Genomic DNA, 23,879 nt, shown 5'->3' with positions numbered 1-23,879 from the left:
CAGAAACAGCAGGCCAGCAACTGTGTGCTGGAAAGCTTCAGCCATAAATCAGTAATGGGGTGACTCCAGCAGTCCTTGGAGGACAGTTTCCAGCAGAGCTGCAATGCACCGTGGCAGCCTCAGGCAGGCCTGCAATAGCCAACATTTGAGTTTCCACCCTGAGGGACTTTAGGCACTGCTCCTGAATGCCAATATCCTCTGCCATCCTTTTTTTACAGGCCTTGCAAGGCTTTGATGTTATTGCAGCATGGAGAATAAAGCAGAACGCAATAAAAAAATAATGTATTACAAATATCCTTGCGATACCTTAGCAAAAATCATAAAAACAAACAAATGTTCAAGGTTGGGAAGGGACAATGAATTGTATGTCCATGTGCCCTGAATTTGGTCACAAAGACGTGGTCCACATGCCCCAGGGGTGACAGGTTTTCACTCAGACGTGCCTACCCTCAGGAATGAACATTTTTGTCAGGCAGCTTCCTTCCCCCAGCCTCATCCTTTGCAAGAGCTTCTCACAAGCATTTTGTGTTCTTTAACAAACTCTGCCTTTTGAGACTTCGAGGCCACAATTGTGCACGTTTTCTTAGGTCACACATCCCAGAGCTGGCATTTCAGAAACCAAAGCCCAAATCGTGCCTCTGCATCCCCCCCAAACACAGCACCACTTCTTGTTCATATACCCCCCAAACACAGCACCACTTCTTGTTCATTTACCCCCCAAACACAGCACCACTTCTTGTTCATTTACCCCCAAACACAGCACCACTTCTTGTTCATTTACCCCCAAACACAGCACCACTTCTTGTTCATATACCCCCCCAAACACAGCACCACTTCTTGTTCATTTACCCCCCAAACACAGCACCACTTCTTGTTCATATACCCCCCAAACACAGCACCACTTCTTGTTCATTTACCCCCAAACACAGCACCACTTCTTGTTCATTTACTACCAACAGGAGTTCACATGCCATGAGCAGTTCCACCTCTGATGCTACACCAACCTCTCAAAACATAAAACAAATTCCCAAGCTGTAACTAAAGCTGCCAGCCCATTTTCAGTGAACTGAGGACCCGATGTCACACCTCCTAATGAAATTTAAAGACTGAAGCCTGTAGAAGAGCATCAATTTTGTTTCATGAAAAAAAGTGAAGCAGTGAGTCAAAAAAGTGCCTCGTGGGTATCTAAGTGATGCTTAAGGATAATGCCTGAAAATTGTGTTTCCCTGTACACAAAATTAAGACAACCCAACCCATTTCCTTCATTCTTCTGGAGGAAGTTATTGCTCTAAAATATTTACATTGACTGAAAAAGTAACAACAAATTCAAATTGCTAATCTCTGTGGAGAGGCAATTCTATAATGAATGCTGAGAGCAAAAGCTTTGCAGGAACAACTTCTTTGAGCCTTTGTAAAGAAACCACCCCTGGTGCAAGCAACAGCTTTGCTACAGAGGGTGAACTGTGCCTAGCTGAGCTGGCTCAGAGCAGGCTGCCAGGAAACCCCAGTGTGGTGCAGAAGGATGCTAACTCTGTGAAGAGCATGCCTTGCTTCCTCCAGCACATGGCTGTGACCTCCAAAGGCAAACATCCAGCCCTCAGCACAGATCACAGACCTCAGCAAACAGGGGGAGCTTCAGCAGCAGAAGGTGACAGGATGGCCAGGGTGGTTTCGGACACTTCCCTGAAAATGTTCAAAAGCCATCTGCACCCAGGCCTCTAATGTGGTCCCTCCTTGAACAGGGAGGTTGGACTAGGTGGCCTCCAGAGGTCCTTTCCAACCCTGCCCATCCTGTGATACTCAACAAGAGGCCAAAGCTGAATCTTCCTCAGCACCCCCAAGTGTAATTCGTATGTTGTTTAAACATATTTGCAATTACTTTTTCTGTAGAGAGATTAATCTCTTTCATATTATTTACCACCATATTAGAAAAATCATTAGTGCCTGTAGACTGTTATGGAAATCAATATTTAATAAATTTGCAGCATAATGCACCCTTTTCACAGGCTCAGTTCCAGAGAGCTCCCCGCAACAAGTATTTAATCTCCAATGCCCACAGCTCATAATTCAACATCCATAGCACCAGCAAAACTATTTTTAATCAAAAATTGCTCTGCCTAAATGTTCAGAAAATCATTTTATTGTTAGACAGACAAAAAAAATGGTTTTTCAGCAATAAATTCTGTTTCTTGGCTCAGAGACAGAACACTGCTAATTCATCACTGTTCATATATGTCTGTAGACAGAAAACTTGCACTGGACTCCTGAGCCCTGCAAACCTCACCCAAATGCCAGCATCTCTGGAGAATTACTCAAGGCTTGAGACGGGGTTGGCTTAGCAGGAAAGCTTGTATGGGGAAGCTACCTAGACTATTCAATAATTGTTTAATAGGGAATGGCTTTATTCAATGTGCAGTTGGGTAATCTGAATTCCAGTTCTGAATATCTCACAAGCACAGGAGAGAAGCTAAGTGGAGAAGTCCATTCCCCAAAAAAAATGCAAAGAAAAAGGGTAAATATTCATGGAAGTTATACCATTTATGGTACCAGAAATAAACCAAAACTAGGATTAAGGCTTCAGAGACCCAACCAAGCATCAGATGAAACAAAAAGAATTCCACACATCTTCTCCTCTACCAATACAAAACTACCTTAACTGAAAAAACCTGCAAACCTTGACAAATTAGAGCCTCTTAGCAGGCAGGTTTTCAGGTTTAAATTTGGTTTAAAATTACACACACAACACAAACTGAACTTTGGCATGGCTAAGTTTCACCAAAGAAACTGAGCAAATCTCAGTATCACAACCATCTCAGGCTGGGATAAACAAACAACACTGTAGGTGGACACACTCAGTGTTCCAAGTTTCAGCTCCACACTGATTTTTCCAGATGCAAAGCTGGTTTAAGACATTGCCACATATCCCTTGAAGGCTAAAACAAAAATAAATAGGCCTGAAAACTAGAAAGTCACGCTAGAGTAGTGTGAAATACAAGCAGCTGAAGAGCACAAACCCACAGAACAACAAGCAGCCTCTAGGCACAAGGCAAATAAAGACCTTCTCTAATTTCTCTGCCTGTGAAATACCATTGTAAGCCAAGACAGAGCAGGAGGAGCACTGCAGCCCAACCACCACGAGGCAGTGGATCTGAAAGGCTCTTGGAGGATAGAAGTGGATGAGAAGCAGGACTTCAATCTTTTGCAGAAGACACAATACATAAAATACGAAACACAGCAGTTTTGGGTGCCTGAGTATAATTCCAGATGCCTGGATATGTGCAAAATCCCTGACACCTAAACCAAAATATGGGACCTTTCCAGCCACCAACACCAGTTTCACATCACCACAGCTCAAACTCCAGTTAAGCTATCTCAGAAAACAGGAAATCAAACCACTAGTTAAAAACTTAAACAGCAAAGACCATCATTATAAAATGTAACTGCTATTTGTGGAGGGATTCAGAAAACAGCTGTTTAAAATGCAACTGAGAGAAAATGATATTTAAAACAAACAGAATGAGGCATTTGGCAGATAAAAATTGTATTACAGCTTTCACATTGATAGGCAGTGAACTGGGATGTATTAATGACATTCATTGGCAGAGGAACGGGTCAATGAAGGGACCACTTGGCATTTTCCCCACGGAAACTTATTAAAATGTGGGAAAAATACCAGGAAAAAGAAGCCTGAAGTTTTACACTTCAACAGCCAAGATCAATAATGTAAGAATGAAAAAGGTACATATTTTCTTCCCTAAAGGTACCGATGGCTTTGGGTGCCTAACCTGGCATCCCTGAAAAGCCAAATTTTCAGGCAGTACCAAGTACCTGTAGCTCAGTTAAAGCACATCCAGTAGATACCAAAAATCACAATTTACTTTAGAGAAATCTCAGCTAGAGGATTTCAAAGAAAAGCATCAAATTGTATCACAGTACAGCCTGACAGCTGTTATTATTGTACTGCCAACCAAAACCCCCATGCAGCTGATGTCAAAAAAAGACCATTTTTCTTCTGCTTTTATTCAGACTGTTTCTGTACACAGAACAAAGCATTATCTATCCACACTCATTTTTTTCCTTTCCTCCTCCCCATATACTTGCCCATTTCTCAGTATTTTTAACAGGCCACAGACAATTAATTTAAAAACGTGTTCAATATGTGGATTAGTCTAAGATTGCCACTTGATATGAGTACAGTTTCTCCCAGCCTAGCTCTTTGACAAGCCATCATAGACTGTTTGTGCATGCAGGTATTTTCACACATTTTAAAATGTGTTACTGACTAGAGAAACTACTAATTTAAAGTCTGCTAGAGTTCCTCATGTCAATTAATTTCTCTTGCTAGTCTCTTTCATACTCCTTTAAATTAAGCAACAAACTTTAAAAAGAACCACAAATCCAAATCTCTCGCAAAACATGAGTAACAGCTGATTTTATAGCTCTATTTCCTTGGCTATTTAAAAAAACAAAAATACCTGCCAGGAGAACTGAGTTAACATTATGGGCCAATTGCACAGAAAGTTTAATTTTACAAGGCTGTAAAAACAGCTCTACCAGTCTCCTCACAATCTGAGCTGCATTCTCACATGCAGAAAAGCAGCACAGTTCAGTTCAGCTTTCCAGCAACAGTTCAGCTGTGGCCAGTGCCATTACAATATGTGAATTTAACTGTGGTCTGCTTCTTCAATGAGCAGTGAGGCTGGAGAGAGGAGTGGTCCTGTCCTCCTTGACTCTCTGCATGGGGTAAGTGTATTTTTGATTCAGAGGTGGATGCAGGCACAAGGCTCCAGTTAGGGATCACAAGATCATCACAGTTCTGGGGCACTTCAGGATCAGCCCTCATCAATAGCTGTGCTTTGGCACAAAAGGAGAGTGGGAAGCTTCTTTTCTGTCAGAAGCTTATAACTCATTTCTCTTTGGCATGAAAACAACAACAGGGTAGCTCTGCCTTTTCTAGTGACTACTGTGAGCTTCAAGGCACAATTCAAGAGATGAGTCAGGAGTTTTAAAGCTCCTCACCCAGACTTTTTTCCCCGATATTGAATTTGCTCCTTCAGGGTCCAATACCCCAGATAAGATCCACTAGGCTGCACCAGCAAGATCCCTTCTGACTCCATCACCAAAAACTATCAGCAAGTAAGGCACTCTCACTCTGAGCCTCCTCTGCCAGGAAGGCAAGAGGCAGCACAGCATGACCAGGGGATGTGGATGTGTATATAGGACACTCCTCTCACCACAGCAGCTTCAGCTGCTCATGGCAGCCCCATCTTCACCTTACAGGCATCAGGGATGATGCTGCTCCAGCCTTTGCTGTAGCACTGTGGGACCACAGTGCCTGCCTGTCCTCCCTGTGCTGACCCAAAGCATTCCCTGTGCTGGACAGCTTGCTCGCCCCACTGGGTTTGCCAGCACATCCACCAGGAAAAGAAAAAAAATGAATGAAAAAAAGTGATGACAAAATACCTCAGCCTTGTCTCTCCAGCTTATTAATTCCAGCTGCATTGTCTCAGGTGGAATTACATTCTAGTATATCACTGTCATTGTCACTGTCACAGCATTCAAATTATGTTAAGTATGGCATAAAACAAGCAAAAGCACAGAAGCAGCAGTGAAGCTCAGTACCATTCCATCAGTTCTGCTGCTGGCAATCACAACCACGTGTTCACACCAGTGTAGCGTGGATATCCTGTGCTTCATGTGCTTCAGAGACACCTTCCTTTCCTGTGGTGGAGGAGTCTAACATATTGCTGCTACATAGTCCAGCAATTTATGGAGTCTGTGATAAACCACTGCATCATTTTTCAAGGTCCAAGAACTCTATAAGCTTGGTCAGTAAAATGTGCTAAGCAATAACTCATCCCCAAAAAAATGGTGATGGCAGCTACAGAACTGCAGCTCTATTAACTCCTTTCTTTTTGTATGGATAAGTTTAGCTGAAAGCAATATTAGTGACAAATTGCAGTCTGGGGATATTTTCAGATCAAGGTAATAATGCTATGAGGTAGAATGATTTGCTTTAGTGTTGCTATATAATGCTGCCAGTTCCCTCCAACTGGACACTAACTGTAGCCAGAGGCCACCTTGCTTAAAAAAATATCTAAAGAAATATTTTAGCACTAAACCTGTCTGGAGTAATAAAAAAAAAAAAAAAAAAAAACCACCAAAAAAAAACCAGAGCATCCTTCCCAAAAAGGGGCAGTGGGAAAGTGAAGTTGGGTAAAAAGTTCAACAACTAAGTGATTCATGGCTGATGATAAGCTAGAGCCTGGGAGCTGAGGGAGCTGGTTCCATGCCAGCACTGCTGAACCACACAGGTGGGAAGGAACCTCTGGAGGTCTCTAATCCAATCTGCTGCTCAAAGCAAGGGGCTCAGGGCTCTGCCCAGCAAGTCCAGAACACCATCAGCACAGATGTCACCCCTTCTCCAGGATCTGGTTCCAGAGTTTGATCAATTCACAGCAATTTTCTCATGTTCCAACTTGTGCCTGCTGCCTCTTCTCCTGTCCCAGTGCACCTCTAGAAGGGCTTGCTCCATGCTCCAGCTCTGACCACCTCAGAGAGCTTACTGGATTTGCTCCTGGTCCTTGTGCTAGGACAGGGACACCGAGCACTCAGGCTGGCAGGATTCCTGCCTTGCCCTGCCAGGGATGGGCAGAGGGGCAGGATGGGCAGAGGGGCAGGATTCCTGCCTTGCCCTGCCAGGGATGGGCAGAGGGGCAGGATGGGCAGAGGGGCAGGATTCCTGCCTTGCCCTGCCAGGGATGGGCAGAGGGGCAGGATGGGCAGAGGGGCAGGATTCCTGCCTTGCCCTGCCAGGGATGGGCAGAGGGGCAGGATGGGCAGAGGGGCAGGATTCCTGCCTTGCCCTGCTAGGGATGGGCAGAGGGACAGAATTCCTGCCTTGCCCTGCCAGGGATGGGCAGAGGGGCAGGATGGGCACAGGGGCAGGATTCCTGCCTTGCCCTCACAGAGTTGGGCAGAGGGGCAGGATTCCTGCCTTGCCCTGCCAGGGATGGACAGAGGGACAGAATTCCTGCATTGCCCTGCCAGGGATGGGCAGAGGGGCAGGATTCCTGCCTTGCCCTCACAGAGTTGGGCAGAGGGACAGAATTCCTGCATTGCCCTGCCAGGGATGGGCACAGGGGCAGGATTCCTGCCTTGCCCTCCCAGCATTCCAGCTGGCAGTGCTCAGGATACAGCCACTGCTGACTCCTGGGCAACCCTCTGCCCCCCTGAGCCCCCAGCTATTGGTAAAGGGTACTGGACCACCAGCTGAGCCCAGAGGGACCCCACTAACAGCCAGACATCAATTTGAGCTCAGTGGCCCAAACAATTTCCCACTACTCCCTTATGGCCCCCCCTGTAACCAATTTGGCCACTAGGATGTCGAGATTTTCCTTCAGTGCTACACAAACACAGGCTCATTCTCTGTGCCTCCTGCCTTCCTCAAAGCTCCTTAATGACCTGTCCCTGCCCCCTCCTGGGATGGGACACTCCACACTCCTTTGAAAGAGAACCAGCAGCAGCATCTGAGGCACTGCAGAGGTGGAAAGTGCCTGTCCCAGAGCAGGTGGAACTGAACCAGCTGGGAACAGCAGGCATCAGAGGAGCAGAAACCATCTGATGCCACAGCCAGCTGCAGGGAAAGAGAATTGTTTTGATCATATTCACCTTTTAAGATTTAGAGCAGTTTAGCTCCTGCAGAGGCTTCTTTCTTCCTACAGCATGAGGAAGAGTCATTCATACATTTCTAGCCTCTTCACTCTCCCTCAATTAACTCTCCCTTCTCCTGTCAAGCCTGAACTTCCACTCTGACCTCCACCTACTCCATGGCTCTGGAAAGTGCCTGTCCATTTTCCAGACAGGATGTGGAAGCCAAGCCCCCCTGCTTCTGGGGGGTGAGTTAAACCTCCAGCAGCAGCACCACAGGGATCAACAGGGAACTTAGGAGAGAATTCCTCACCCAAGGCAACTGGTCCACTGCCTGCCCAAGAGGAGACTACACAAACTATTCAAAGGCAAGTCATTTATATTAAACGTTTTTTCAGCCTTCTCTTCTAAAATCGACTTCAGTCTGCCTTAGAAACTCCCAATATAAATTATCTCACACAATTTGACTGCTCTTGCTTCCACAGTGCACAGCAGGGCAGAGATTTCCAAAGATCTCCCTTTCTTAAGAAGGATCAGGAACTGGGCTACAAGCAGACACTGCCTAAAAGCAGCTTTGAAGCCATTTGACCCCTGTAATTCTTCCTGAATTTACACGGATAACAAGGCTGGAATCTGTTCTGCCTCCATTTTGCAAATGAGTACCTCGATCCACTGTTTCTAAGAGGTTTTAATAACTCCTACAGCAAACCATGTTTTATGTAAAAATGTCAGGAAAGGAACTGAAAACCATTTGCCCACAGCATTTCGGAAGGAAAATGACATGGCAGCCTACCCTCTCCTCCTGTAAAGTGAATCATTATAAAAGGCAGGAAAAATATTCTTTGTTCCTGCCATGTAGCACAGGGTGGGCAGCACATGCTGTCACTGACAGCTCCTTTGCTTTCTTAGCACTTTCTCTTGCCTTGCAATGAAATGTGAGGAAGAAAAATTATGTCTGAATTGCCCAGCATTCTTTGGATTTCTGCTTTAAATTGTTTTCTCAGTGGCCACTCTCCTGTTCTGCAGGAAATACATAACAACCACCAAATCACCTCTTGTAAAACAGCACCCACTGCTGCTCCAGGAGGGTGGGGAGGGGTTCCCAGGTACACAGGCAGGAGGAACAAAACCCACCAGAGCTTTTTCCAATCCCAACAACCTTCTGTGCACCAAGCTTGAAACCAACAGAGCCTTCTCACAGAAAAGCAACCAGTAATAACTATCCTGAATTTTAAAGGTGATCAAAGCAGTCCCACTAGGAAGACACAGCACTTCAAGGGATTGTGTTGAGCATCTTCACACACATGTAAATGTGGATTTCCAAGAGAACTTCCCCTCCCTGGGGGCTCTGCAACTCCATCCATCCCAGCACAGCAATGTCACCATGACATTTTCTGAAATATCCCTTTGCCGGGATTTTTTCTCCTGAGAAGCTGAGAAACCTCAGAAAAGAAATGCAAACAATAATTATTTGATTGCTTGGAATGGGCTCTGGAGGTTGCTCACCAACAGGTGCATCTTTGATTGGTTCCATGTGAATTGTTTTTAATTAATGACCAACCCCAGCCAGCTGTGTTGGACTCTCTGGTCAGCCACGGGTTTTTATTATCATTCTTGTCTGGCCTTCTGACATCTCCTTTCTCTTTCTTTAGTATAGTTTTAGTATATTGATATGATATTATATTATATTGTATGATATGATATGATATGATATGATATAATATAATATAATATAATATAATATAATATAATATAATATAATATAATATAATATAATATAATATAATATAATATAATATAATATAATATAATATAATATAATATAATATAATATAATATAATATAATATAATATATAATATCAGCCTTCTGAGAACTTGGGAGTCAATTCTCATCTCTCACCTCCTCCTGGGAACCCTCACAACAACACTGCAGCACAGCAATTCTGGTGCACAGCACCACAGCAGCCACTCTGCTCCTGACATGACACCACCAAAACACCAGAGACAGCTAGAGAGAGAGAATAAACCTTTCAGGCACCAGAACCCAGGGAGGTGTACAGCCCATTCTTGCTCCACCATCCATCTGGGTGATGGCAGGGCACCAAGGGGAAAGCAGCAGTCCAGGAGTCTCTGGCAGGGGCAGAAGGTCAGCTCAGAAAAGGGCTGCCTACACACCTGACCCTGCTCATCACAGAGCAGCATCAAGGGTATACTTCATATTAAACCCATCCTTTCAACCTCCTCTGAACAACCACCATCACAATTCCAGCACTCTGGATCATTCAGCTCCCTCAAGCTTTCCTGTGTGAGCCTCCAGGCCTCCTGCATTTAGGTGCTGGAGTCCCATATATAATGCAATACATCATCAGATCTGCTCTCCCCTGCAATATTAATGCCAGCTCCCATGTTATTTCTCACCAGCCTGACTGCCATGCATGTAAAATGTCTAAAGTAACTGTTGTTGGAAGAGCAACACAAAACATTAAGTCATTTAACAGGGGGGAAAAAAGCATTGCCTTTCGCTGGCAGTGCTGCTCAGAGCACATGGCAGGAAGCGTGTTTTACACCTCTAATGCACAGCCCAGCAGGATAAATGCTAAAGTTGGAAACTCTAGCATTCAAAGTTAAAAAGTGCCAGAATTCAAGCTGCCTGAACAACACTAATTTGACCCTCCCATGTGAATAAGGTCTAGCATTATGCAACCAAAATGTTTCCCTTCATAATCTGTCTCACCAAGGGCGCAGATTGGCTGGTGCTCACTCCACATGCTATTCCTTTTCCTTTCAAATGGCATATTATTCTGTTTGTTCTTCAGAGGGAAACCATAGCCTTATTTGTCACACATCATTCAAATCCCATTCTAAAGGCAGAATTTTTATCTTGAAGATAAACAAGTTATCTTCCCTAATGACCCATGTGAGACAAGATAATAGCATCGCTGCTGGGCCGCAAATGGGAAATGAAAACAAGGAGATGTAAGTAAAATGCTTCCATTGCTTTTGGATGCCTTAACTGAGACTTCCAAGACATGATTTTCAGGAAATTTAGAAGTTACTATAAAGCACTTCATGGATACATCTACCCAGCACAGCTCAACAATTTGCAACCCTGGGCACAGCCCTCCGTGGTCTCGGGTTTCTGTGGTTGGAATGGCACCTGAGGTATTGAAAAGTCTCTTTTTTCCCAGCCCCGTGACTGAAGAAGAAGTTGAGATTCCTCAGCTCTGCTTTTCAAGGTTGTTTATTTTCTCTGATCTGTTCCATTCTCTCTCTGCCCTGCTGAGATCTGTCCAGCAGGTCGGGTTGTGGCACAGTCCCTGCCCTTGGGGTGGTGCTGGCTTTTTATACTAAGAACTACGTGTACATTATTTACAATAATTTTCCAGTACCTATCACCTATGTTAGACACTCTGTCTCTACTCTAAACCAATCAAACAGTGCCACCATTACAGCAGAAGATGGAGGACGAGAAGAAGAAGACGGACAGGACACACCCATATTCCTCCATTTTGCCTCTTGAACCCCCATTCTAAATCCCCAAAATTCTATTTTTTCACCCTGTGACAAATTCACTATCATTCTGCTCAAACCCTTGTGGCTTGTAACTCCTCACACAAGGTTGGTAATTGTTTCCATGGGCTAAAATCAAAGGCACAGGCGTCTGTGACTCCGTGCCAAGGTCTGTGAGCCCCTTGCCAGGGTCTCGAGTCCTCCAGGGCAGCCAGAGGAATGTCCTGGGTCCCAAAACCATGGAAAGTTTAGTTAACGTGAGAATCCAAAGGCACAGGAGTCTGGCAGCACTCCAGGACAAAGGAGAACTGCCTCAGCTGCTGAGGCTTCCCTCCTCTCCCAAAGGTTCTCCCACCCTTCTCCACCTTCTTCAACCCCTTTCCTTTCTTCAGCTCAGCTGTGAGCACAAACAAGGCATTTGTCCTGCCCTCTGCATACACCATGGCTCCAAATAAACATACCTTACACTCCAAAACTGTGCTCCCCTTCAGATCACTGATAGCTTTGATGTTTTTAGAAAGACACTTTTGAAGACTCCTCCTGCAGCATCAGGAGGAGGCAGAACACTCAGAGCATCACAGGAGGGGGATGACATTTCCTGCAAGAGGGTGACTTCTCAGACTCCCACAAGGAGCAAGACTCTGAGCCAAGTCTTTAGACAGATCCTCCCCATTCATAGAGCAGCAGCAAGGGTAATTTCCCTGTCCTAATTTTCCTCTCCAATCTTGGTCTTCCTGTTTATATTCAGCCCCTTATGCCTCACTTGGTTTCTCTTCACCCCTATCATCTGAATTCTTTCACATCAGAGCCACCCTGCTTCCAAAATGCCTCATTCAAGGCTTCCTGTCCAGGAATGTGTCTCTCCCAGCTCCTGACTTCACTGGACAAGGGCCAGAGCAAAAAGGTTCTTCACTCTCCATCCTATCCCTCCCCAGAGTCCTGCTCCAGCTCCCAACACAGTCCACATTCCCTGTGTCCTTCAATGAATGATGTTGGAATGGCTTAGTAAAAGCAAGGTAAAGATAGGAAGAGAGGAAAATACTTTAAAAGGAGAAAGCATTTGCTATTTTTATTCCAAGTGTCCTGGTGAGCATAATTATGCAAATTCAAAAAACTTGTCATAATTGACCTTTTCAAAACATGTGTGTCCATGGGCCTAAGATACAATTGTTTGGTGAACCTTGAAATTTATTAAAGGTCAGCAGCTCTAAAACTTAATTTCATTTAATCATTGAAGAACTTGTTTAACATGCAGCCATCACTAATCATCAAGGAAAAACAAACTTGCCTAGAAACAGGTAAAAATTTTGATGCATTGGACCAGCAAAACCTGTAGCTTTAAAAAGCTGTGAAAGAAAATTTTAAAAACATTCTTGCTACAGAACCTAGCAGTTTAGTTGTTGTTCTGAAAATTTAACAATGCCAAAATCCAAGGGTTCAGGTCCATCTGAAGCCCTGGAAACAGATCAGAAGTCACTACTGATTCAAACTAAGTTAATTGCAGCAGTGTATAGAGTAAGTCTAAAATCTCATTGTGTTTAGACTCTCCAGGGCTTGGCTGTCTCTTCTGAGCTACTGCTCCAAGAACTGTCACAGATCTTTGTGCTCCTTTGGGGGAAACTGTTCTCCACCCTTAGAATCTCATTTGCAGCAACACAGTCTCTGCCCACCTCCAAAACTGGTTCTTTGTGAGAAAAGCTCACCCAGAGCCTGGCACAACTCCTAGTGAAATGAAACTCCATGAAGATTTCTGAGACATCAGGACTGGCCAAGGAGGGATTTTGGACAGAACAGGCCCAAAAAGAAAACCAAAACAGGAAAACCCCAGGTTTTCACAAACACTCACAAGCCCCAGTGCAGCTACTCTTATGCTATCTTATTTTTTATGCAGGAGCCAATTGAGAAATTTCAGGTTATTTTTTTTTTTCTTCCAGGAATGTAAAACATGATTTTACTTTTCAAATAGGCAAAGCTGCCCTTAATTAGACCAGGAGCTACAACACAAAATACTGATCCCATTCAAGGACAGAAAGGACAGAACTATGGCTTTTACCAAGGGAATGAAACAATAAACACACAAACAGCTGAGGGCCAGACCAAACAGAATTAGTTGCCAGAGCACCACAGAAGATCATGAATCTATGACAATTTATACCAGTGGAGGCAGCTTGCCCTTGGAGCTCAAGGACATTTTTTCACTAAACACCAAACCTTTTTTCTGGAATTTACATGCAGTACAAGCCTTCATTTCCTGACTTAAATCTTCTGCCCAGCAGCATCACAGTCTATAGAACGAATGCCATTTTTTCCCATTGGTATCTACACCCTGAGAAATGTGTTGCTTGAACTGCTTCTTGTACAACAGATGGAAGGACATTCTAAAATATCAGATGGCTCCCTAACAGGCTCTTTGAAATTCAAATAAGGTTACATATCCTTCACCTCACCATACAAGACCACAACAGGGCTGATTACAGAAATACTAGCACAGGTCTGTGTCAAATCAATAACGTGACACGGTGTCAAGCTTATCAGAGGGGCTGAACTGTTTATTTTCATTTGGCACCTGCCTGCAGTGCCTGTCACCACCAGGAACATTCCAGGAAGTCCCAAGCAGCCAACACAAGAACACCAAATATAGCCTGGGACACAGCAGCTGGAACCGTCCTGCCACAGTTATTCCATTTTCATCCAAGGGGATGAACAACCTGGGGTCCATTTCTGGAGATAATGCAGTAGCACAGTGATTATTCAGCAGCCAGACAAATACCTTGTGTTAGCAGACAGCTGATTTGGCAGCTCTGCCCCCACAGGCCTTCCAGGAGGTGGTGCTGTCCCTTGCATGCACTGAAATCACTGCTTTGTCTTGGCAGAGAAAAACTGCAGCAGATAAGGGGCACTTCGTGCAAGTGCAGAGTCCATGACAACAACTGAAGACTCAACTTTTTCATGAAAAAGTAACTGTTAAATGCACATTCAACATTTCTGAGAATTCCAAGACGATCAGCTCCTCATGCTTCCAATGTGAATGCACTTGTTCTGGCAAGAACAGCAGCTCTGTAGTGCTTTGCATGAATTCAAACCATGGCCTATTACTCACAGAGAATAAACCTGTTGTGTCACCCATCTGTAACAGCCATCTGGGACAGATGTTTTAAATGGAAACTGCAACAAGATTTAGGCTTCACTGACAACCTACCTTACATCTTGATCAGTTATCCCTCAAATGACCCATAAGAAATTATGGATCCCACCTGACTGAAGGAAGCAATTCAGATACTTCACACTGGTGTCCTTTCCTGATAAATCAACAGCCCAGAAAGCAGATCAGTGCTGTGCCTGCACATCCTACCCCATCCCACCCAATCCCTGCTGCTTGGAGAGTTAAAGCTCACTTGAATCTTTTATGGGCATGGAATTGACCATACATTATGTATGCAAAGTCAGACAGACTATTTGTTTGCTCCCATTTACTTGCTACCAAGAACCTTAGCTTCTTATGCCAAATAAATCACCTTTAAAACATGTTAATGATCAACAAACATAAACATTCTTCATAAAATTCTGAAGCAAAATTATTAGCTATTCACATCCAAGTTCTATAAATTTCACTGCATGTCCATCTGGCAGACATCTGCATTATTTATTTGCTGTCACAATCAGTAAATTGATTTACTGGCATTTAAAGATGTCATCTTTACTCATTACAATTTCAGTGATCACTCCAGCGCTGCCAACATTGCACCAATGACCTGAGTTTCAACTTCTAATCTCTCCTAAGATTGAATTCCACATGCAAAGCAGTATATGAAGAGACAGAGGAAACTGAAGGACTAAGGTGCTTTGATTTAAAGTTCATTGATCTATCTCTATACAGTAACAATAGGGTGAGAAAGTTAATTTAATGACTCAAGTGCAACACACGCTTTTCTGAGCCCAAGGTAAACTTCAGAACTGGCAACACTGCTGTGCAGAGTTAAGACAGGTGGACTTGATAGACAAGAAAGAAGAATGAGACCACATCCTTGGGAAGGATTAGTGCCCTGGAAAGTTTGGGGCAGATGTGGTTACATCACCTGTGTGCTCTCCCAAGTGTGCTTCCCAGCCATATCAGCAGCAGTGCCGGAGACCAGAACTCCATTCCTGCCCTGGAGATATTTCAGGCTGGCAAACAGCAGCAGCCCCCTGCTCACCCCAGCTGGGGGGAGCCATTTGAACACAAGCAGTACCCATCAGCCTGGAAAATGCATCAGAGCACAAGAGACTCAGGGTGCTCTGGACTAAGTGATAAGTGCAGGAGATTTTCACAAGAAGATGCAATGACCCCCCCCAAGCTCCCCAGTTTGTGTGCTCCAGCACAAGCTCACGCCAACAGCTCCAAAACCATCCCCACTGACCAAGGAGCTTCTGAGCTTCCACTGGAAACTGAGCTCCAGCTGAAATAACAGCACCTCCCCTCCTGTGACAGCCCCAGGCAGCACAGGAACCAAACAGTGCAGTGACCTGCAGCTCACAGCCACACACATGCACATAACCACAGCCAAACCACAGGAGAAGCTGGAGTTTGATCATGCCTCACTGGAGAAAAACATAATTAAAACCATTAGGTTTGGAAAACTTCCAGCCCTATGAATCTGACAAAGACATTTATGATGATAGAGGAATAATAATGTCCAGTAAAATCCCCGTACATAAAAGCACTAAAAGTGTTTTACAGTCAAAAATCCAAGGAAAGAACATTTTAAGTAAGTTAATATGCATCTTCTATAGAAAAGGAGCAGCGTGACTTTTACATTTCATAAAGTGAAGCTTGACTTCACAGCTATCTGTATCCTATCACACTTTTCCTGTCAGACTAAACATCTCTTGTTTTGATGCAAACAGAGCAACTTCTCTCGCAGGGTATTTTTGATTAAAATGAACTCGAGGCTTAAAAAAGAAGAGCCCAAGTCCTCCTGTGATAGGAAATTTCTGATGCTGCAATCCACTTTGCACTGCTGGGCTTTGAAGGATGCCCAGGATGAGAAGGAATTCATAACCCCCTCCACCAGGAGGGGTGCATTACAGTAAAGCATCCTGACTCTTTTTGTTCGTCCATGCAGCAGGTTCTTACTTGAGGCAACATTAAGAGAAAGGTCTCATTTACTTGAAAAGGAAAAAAAAACAATTTCACAGTTTTTGGAGAAAACATTTGGCAGAGTGCTGCCATCTGCACCAATATTTGAAAACCAAGCCATTCAAACACTCATAATTTACTTAATCTTTGCAAGATATTTGAAAATTAGAGGCTTTTTAGTACATTTTCCAACAAAAGCAGCATCACTTTGCATATGGAGTATTAGATCCATCTGGAAAAGTGACACTCAAAACAACAATGCCTTTTCAAGCCCATACCACCTTGCTGTACCAGGCTCTTCATACATACTGAGCACATGACTTCCAGAAGCTGCTTTTGGGAAACAAGGGGAAGGGGAGACAAAATCTACAAAAAATGTTCAAATGGTGACCATAACAATTATAAGGCTCTCAAAAGCATCTACACTCAAGTGTTGTGATGACTTCCTGCAATTTCTCCTGTTTATTTTAAAATCAGGCTCAAAGGAGCAGTTTAGAACACCTTTCTTGAATAGGTTTGAGAGCTTTAAGAGGTTAAGAATTTCACAGCTGATTATACTGACAAATAATTCCAATTTTGGATCAGCCCAAGCAATAAGCGACATAAGAAAGGAATTTCCAACACACGTGCACTGGAGCTGAAGCTGTTTGGGATTGCACCTGTCAGAGCCCAGAAACTGGAGACAGACTGTGGCCACTTGTAGTTTATTTAAAGAAAACATCTTCTGTCACCCTGCCTCTCAGTCATCGCCCTGGTTCTGTTTCACGTATTTGTTGTTTAAGCCTGGGAAAGGTGGAATGAAGACTTTGTTCATTTTAATTAAACAACACAGCTGCCCACTAAACCTTCTTGACTACAGCACTCTACCTAACCACAACGCTTACAACACAGAAAAACTCCTTCCATTTTATCCTGAGCCTCCCCTGAACAGAACACCTGGAGCAGGCATCCAGGAAAGGGAGCAGAATGCAAGGAAAAACTCCTGGACTGATTCATTACCAAAGCAGTCAAAACCAAATACCAAGAGTACCATTAAGCTTTATTGCAACTGATCAGTGACACACTCAGGGTAAGGCTTTAGGGAAAAAGGTCATTGCAAAGTCCCTCTGCAGAGCTGGAAGTTTCTAATACCAGCCTGCCAGACCTTTACAGGTATTTGCTAAGATCTGGAAGACTTCAGAGCAAGACAGTGCTGCTGTGTGTGCTGAGCCAGCCACAGGAGGGGCACTGTGAAGCACAAGAGAAAAAGAAATCTCAAGCTGACTTAAGGATATTTGCTCCAGAAAAACAGTAGTTTTTCAGGAAAATGCTCTAAACAGATGAATCTTACCAAGAGGCTGGATATGAACTGTTCATCCAAGAAATAGTCAGCAATGAAAGATTAACGTGCACTTTACTTTAGGGGCTTTGAACATAAAACTATCCTCCCACCTTCAAATCTACTTTCCTGAATTTCTTTGTGCAGAATATTTACAATGCCCACTTTCATTCTTAAGCAAACAGCAGAAAGAATATCCTCTTTGAGCAAACAGGTGTGGACAGACTGCAGAAATTTGCCAAATATTGATTTTGTTAGGGATGAGCTTGAAATTTCCATCTTGTTTCAGTTTCATACTGAATGAACTTTTAGAAAGTGATTTTTTAAAACAAATGTATTATACTGCATTAAAAGAGGTGAATTAAACTACTTCAGATAATGAACTGAAACACCTATGATAATTGAGTAATTGAGAGCAGTAGGAATTTATCCTTCAGGGTAAAACAGTACATGGGGAAAATGGTGTTTTCCTAAGAGGTTCTGTCTTGCTCAGGCAGGGCCTCAGGCAGACACTGTGTCTGACTGGCCCAGATGTGGTTACTGCAGGATACAGCAAGTCAGCCAACTTATCTGGAGTGCTTTACTCTACAAGCTTTTTCTCCCTTGGCACTTTCAGTCAGGTCTCTTCCCACTTCTTGTCTATCAGGTTTTATAAAACTTACCCTGATACCTTTGGGCTTATATTCTATCAAACCAACTTTGGTGAATACAAATAAGTGAAGAAACTGAAAATTCAATATATTAGCCCTTATTTCTGCTGGAAACTAAGTTCAAAAAATGCTAAAAGGAATGCAGTCTTTACAATGTTTGTGTAAAGCATACTGAGCATCCAAGAATTACGGGAGAAGCATTACCTGCTTGTAGTTCTCTGGATGTCTAATGAGATCTGCTTCTGTGACAGAGAAATGTCCGAGGTTCTGGTCCATGTGGGAGCCCCTGGTGAATAAATGGATCTGGAACAGATTGATTTAAAAGACAGTTGTCAGTGCAAGGAGCAGATCATTAAGGTCATTAACTACCACCCAACAGCTGTGTGGGTTGGCAGGGTGATGTGACCAGCGCTCACAAAGCCTTTCCCATGGACATGGGCAAGTGTGCGTGCCACCACCAACACAACAGCCAGAATGGAAAGGAGAAGCAGGCACCACAACCACCTCTCAAAATGGCCCATCTGGTAGCACTGCCAGAACCACATGCAGGAATTGCAACCACTGTTGCCACAGGAAAACTGAAGGTTTCTCTCTTCATCCTGTCTTGAAGTCTTTTTCCTTACAGCACACACGGCTGGGTGCACGGCATGAAAGGAGAAACCATTTACACAGAGAGCAGCAGTCTTAACTGAGCTAAAGTATACTCTCAGAATAATTTTTATTTCTTTAAGTAGAAAATGCTACCTAGTTACAGTAAGGTTCTCTTTTGCTGCTCTATACTGTTGGCTTTTGCTTACCAAGACCTTGTCCCAGCTGCACTGGTGATAGTATCATCAATTACTTGATGAAGAAGCTTCCCAAGTTAGTCAAGGGAACAATAAAAAGCAATTCCTCCTATTCAGAGCTGATCCCTTTGTAACTGTAATAACTGCAGCTGCCAAACAAGATAGCAGTGCACATTTGTCAGACAATCACTCATATTTCATTAATATTTCTGCCAGAAGACAGAGAATGTTTCCTGCTTTTCTTCCTTTATTCTAATACGAACTTTATCACACACTTGGGTATTGACAACTATTAAAGTTGACAGGCACTGGGTAATTATCAACCCTTCCATGAAACTTCAGAATATTTTAGCATTCCTTTCCCAAAACTCACTGCTGGTGACAACCATCTGTCACATGTGCAGAGCTATGCGAGTTTAAAAATAAAAGAGCACCTCCCCACACAATGTTCTTCCTTTCCACTGCCACTCCTCTCTCCCTGCTGCATTCTTGTGTAACTCTGGCTGCCAAACCTTTGGGCCCCAGCCCCAGTAGGGAATTTCAGCCCCTTCTCCAAGGCAGGTGGCAGCAGCACCCCTGGGTAAAGCCCAAAGCAAACACAGTAAAGCTGTAACAACAGAGGAATAAGGTGCTCCCCTGAGACCACACTGGATGGAGACCGAAATAATCCAGTATTTATATTTTTGCTCTCTAACTGATGGCTAACAGAAGATAAACAAGGCTTAAAGAGGGAAAGAGCAGCAAAGCAGAAGCAGAGGTGAGAGGGTGAGAGGCAGAACATGCCCAGCTGCTGCTCCTTGGCACTGGAATCCCCCGAGGTGGAGGCAGCCCTGATTTAACCTCACACTAACCTCTGCAAGAGAGCACAGGCACAGCCCCCACACTCAGCACCACTCTGGGGAGTTTCCAGCACCAACTCCTGAATGCCCTTGAGCTCACCCAAGCTGCTCTCCCTGCAGGGTGCCTAATTCACCTAGAGAAGATGAAAAGGGGGCTTGCTCATGGTTCACACACATTTGCATGAGAGAAAAAAATTCTAATTCTATTGCATTAAAGAATGTGCTTCTGAGATCTAATGGCAAATTCACCTTAGGGGAAAAAAGCAAAGATTTTCAAACCAAATAGACAAAAAATATATAAATAAACAAGGTAGCAATTCCCAGAGCAATGTGGTAGATTTTTCATGTCAAGATACAGATGCATCTAACAATTGCAGTTTAGCTCACTCATAAATTACTGACAATGAGGTAATTACCCAGCACCAGTCCCTGCCCTCTATTATTCAGAGATCAAGACTTTGTCCTTGTCCTTTACTCTTTCTACCTCAGATACACAGATACAACCCATTCAATCTACTGCACTACATATTATTTTATATTGTTAACAGATAAATTATTTTATATTTTTAATACCTTAGAGGGGCACAAGAAACCACTCCATTTGTAGATAGTAATTCCCAGTGCTGCTCTGCATTCTTACTGACAATACAATTCTTGCTCTTAGTTTCCAAGCAGATTGAAACCATTTTTGTTGCTTTGCCATGATCTGATAATTCCAGTTATGTTAAACTCTTCTATCATTGAGAATTCCATTCCATTCTAACATTATTTTATTCTTACTAACCCATATCCACAGCTCACAATCAGATATCCACCTCCTTAAAAAAAAATCTCTGAGCCTGATCTAACCCTCCACTACTTCAGGATGGAAAACACCCCTAGGATATCCATCAGTTTTGTAGAAACTCACCTGTTTTTTTATAATATGCCAATTGTGGCAGAGTGCATTTAACCGAGCCCCTCAAAAATGAAAGTTTTAAACTATACAGGTTCCTTCTTGTTTTGCTGAAACCGTGCAAGGCTTCTTATTCACATTTTCTAAGGGAAAATGGTAACTCAAAGACTAAATAAAAACAACTACTCTCTCCTATGAATTCAAGAGGGATCAAAACTCAGGCAGACAGATTCTTCTGGCATTTGACAGAAAGAAGAAAGAGAACAGAAGGAACCAAGAGACGTGCCTGAACACAGTAATTTATTCTCCACGTTCCCATGTATTTGAAGGCACACCAGGTAAATATGTACCACTGAGAATTTCCAGGGAATTAGAATGGTATTACTACATTATACTTTCAAAGTGAGCCAACCTGTCCATGTTGAGAAGCCATTAAAATGTTATTCAACAGCTCATTGCCTCAGGCTGCAAACCTCCTCAGAAACAGAGAGGTGAAGATTTCCCTCAGGAAGTCTTCCTCCTACAGCAGGACATGTGTGCTTCTGTGAGCTTCAACATGCCTTGTGGGAGCTGAAGTCACTGAGCAGCAGCAAAGAGGAACAGCCAGGCAGGCCACCTAACAAGCAATTCCCAGCACAGGAGCAGCTGCAGCTCCAGGGAGGCTTCCCTCTCTTGGGGACTGCAGAACTTCAGCCCATCAACCTCAGGTGGCTGCAGGCAGGACGGAGTAGACAGAGGACACAGCAATAGTCATACTAAAAAATACAGAGTGGAAGGAAGAGCAGTCATCTTCTGAGTAAGAACACTTTTTCCAACTGTGTTGTGTTCTTCTCAGAAAGGCCCAAATAGAGAAAATGGCATTTTAGAGCCTGTGTGAGTCACAGAATGAAATCTGCAGAAGAGTCGCCGCCAGTTGACAAAAATTCTAGCTCCTGATGAGCAGTAAATAAGATTGTTCCACAGCTGAGACACATAACCTGCTACGTTATTAAACAGAGAGAGTAAAAGCCTAATTATCATTTTGTAGAGAAAGCCCTCTGTAAATCTGCCAACATAATTAAAAAACATAACACTCATTAGCCTTTTGCATACTGTGTTTGTGGTTTATTAGAGGAAAGCAGCAGCTCATATAGAGGTCATACTGGGTCGGTTCAGTCTTCTAACACATAGAATAGTTTAAAAGTTTTGAAATTAATGCAGTGGTAAAAGCAATTTCTCTAGAAAGAGTCAGGAAATATCAATTCTTGTTTATACAGCTGTTAAATTGTGCAAGTATCTTAGATTTTGTGTTACCCTAAATGCTAACATTAATGTGGCACTGTAATGATGTCCTTCCAAAGCCACGTTTACCATTCTATTCTCCTGATTTTAATTCAAACTAAAATATGAATCAGAGCACTGCACTTTATTACAGCTCTGAACAGAACTCCCACAGCTGCACACATAATGCCAGTGTGGGTTCACATGTGGAGGAGTTGGGCTCAGTTCCATCCTCCTTTGTGCACCCCCATGGTGGCACTCTGACTGTGACAATCACCACCAGCACCACTGCTGCCTTCAGCTTCACCCAGCAGTGACAGCTGGAGAAGGCAGTAATGACAGCTTTGGGAAACTGGATGAACAGAGACACAGACCTCCCTCCTGCTTATTCCTCCAGATTCTGGAAATCATGGTCCAGGGACCTGCAGCACAACTAACCCGCCTCTTGTAGTTGTCTGACTGTGCTAACTTTAACACACATTTTGCCTTAGATAGCCAAAAAGGGGGGGAAAAAAGTCCAAGTTTCTTTCAAAGTACCACTTCCACAGGAGGGTCATCATCTCTCATCTCCCCCGCCAACAAGGTTTTAGCATGTTGCCCCATCAGCACATCTCTCATTACCTCAGAGCCTCATTTGGACTGCTGAGAATATCTCTGTTTGTACTCGAGCCCCAGGTCTGACCTGCTCTTAATTCTTCCTCGGCCTCATTAACTGCAGACTGAGGCACTGGAGCTGCCTAATGATTTGTTACTGTCAAGTCTCACATAAATCAGAGCACTGATGATGAGTTATGGAGGCATTTGCCTCACCTACTAGAAAAACCAGCATACCTTAAATAGAGGTAGTTTATCAAGGGGAGGAGATGCCAATCACTTCATGTGAGATTCACCTCTCCCAGCCCCACCAGGGTCTGTGATCACAGTGCACAAAGCCAAGGACTGCACGGGCACTCGGAGGGAATTGCCCCCTTTGTTCCCAGACCTGGGAAGCACATCAGCAGTGGTCAGTGAGAAGCAAAAGGTTATTTTGGATGCTGCACACACAGCACTAGGGCTGTCCATCCGACATCTGCCCTAGCCATCAGCTCATGGAAAGAACAAAATGTAACCTCATTATAGTTTTTAGCACTGCTCTGTCGGACACAGGATTAAAACCTGTGAAGAAAGCATCTTCATTCAAAGATGAAGATGGTTCTGACAACTTTCTGATGTGACCTTTGGGAAGAAATTTCCCCAAACCGTTTTTAGTCTCAAAAAAAGGTTTTCTCTGAAGGTTTTAAGTACAGTAATAGCTGTCTCCATTTAAGTTATTTAAAGCGATATAAATGGAAAAGGGGGACCTAGGGAAAGCAATATATAATAACTTTTAGGACTATCTTAAGAACTTAAGATAAGAATTTTCTTATTTGTTTCTGGAGTCACCACCACTGTAGACTTTGGGGCTGAAGGCTGGTTCCATCCTAAACAGATACAATGCTCCTAGATATCTGTGATTAGACAGGCACTTAAGCACTCATAAATGGGAAGAGAACTGGAACCTTAGCAGTGTAGGGACCATTACTGATTCCTGATTTAAAAGCAGGTAAATTTTGGGTTCTGCTGAGATGTCCCCTAGTACTTTGGAGAGAGATTTTGCATTTTATTTTGCTATCACTTTCAATATTTATGCTTAACATTTTGAATCCACATTTCCAGTGAACTTAATAGTTCTGCATTGCTGCTTCTTGTCTGGGGAGCCAGAATGCTCTGTCTTGTTTCTACCAGGCATTTTCTGAGAAAAACAGCAGCAGCCTTTGGTTGCAGAAGTGACTAATGTGCCAACCTGCAAAAGAGACTTTTATACAATTACAGCCTT

At 43.5% G+C, this 23,879-nt stretch overlaps 1 protein-coding gene across 1 annotated transcript in view; it reads right to left on the bottom strand.

The window, feature by feature from the left end:
- TEDC1 (tubulin epsilon and delta complex 1) overlaps positions 1-23,879 on the bottom strand; it is a 70,476-nt gene that overhangs the window by 27,215 nt on the left and 19,382 nt on the right. Inside the window, exon 5 of the mRNA XM_030952977.1 lies at positions 18,450-18,548. Coding sequence (XP_030808837.1) covers positions 18,450-18,548 — 99 coding nt within the window. The remainder of the gene's footprint in view (positions 1-18,449; positions 18,549-23,879) is intronic.

Source organism: Camarhynchus parvulus, chromosome 8 (assembly GCF_901933205.1).
Source record: "Camarhynchus parvulus chromosome 8, STF_HiC, whole genome shotgun sequence".
NCBI classification, from domain to species: domain Eukaryota; kingdom Metazoa; phylum Chordata; class Aves; order Passeriformes; family Thraupidae; genus Camarhynchus; species Camarhynchus parvulus.
This window is presented reverse-complemented; position numbering and strand designations above follow the sequence as displayed.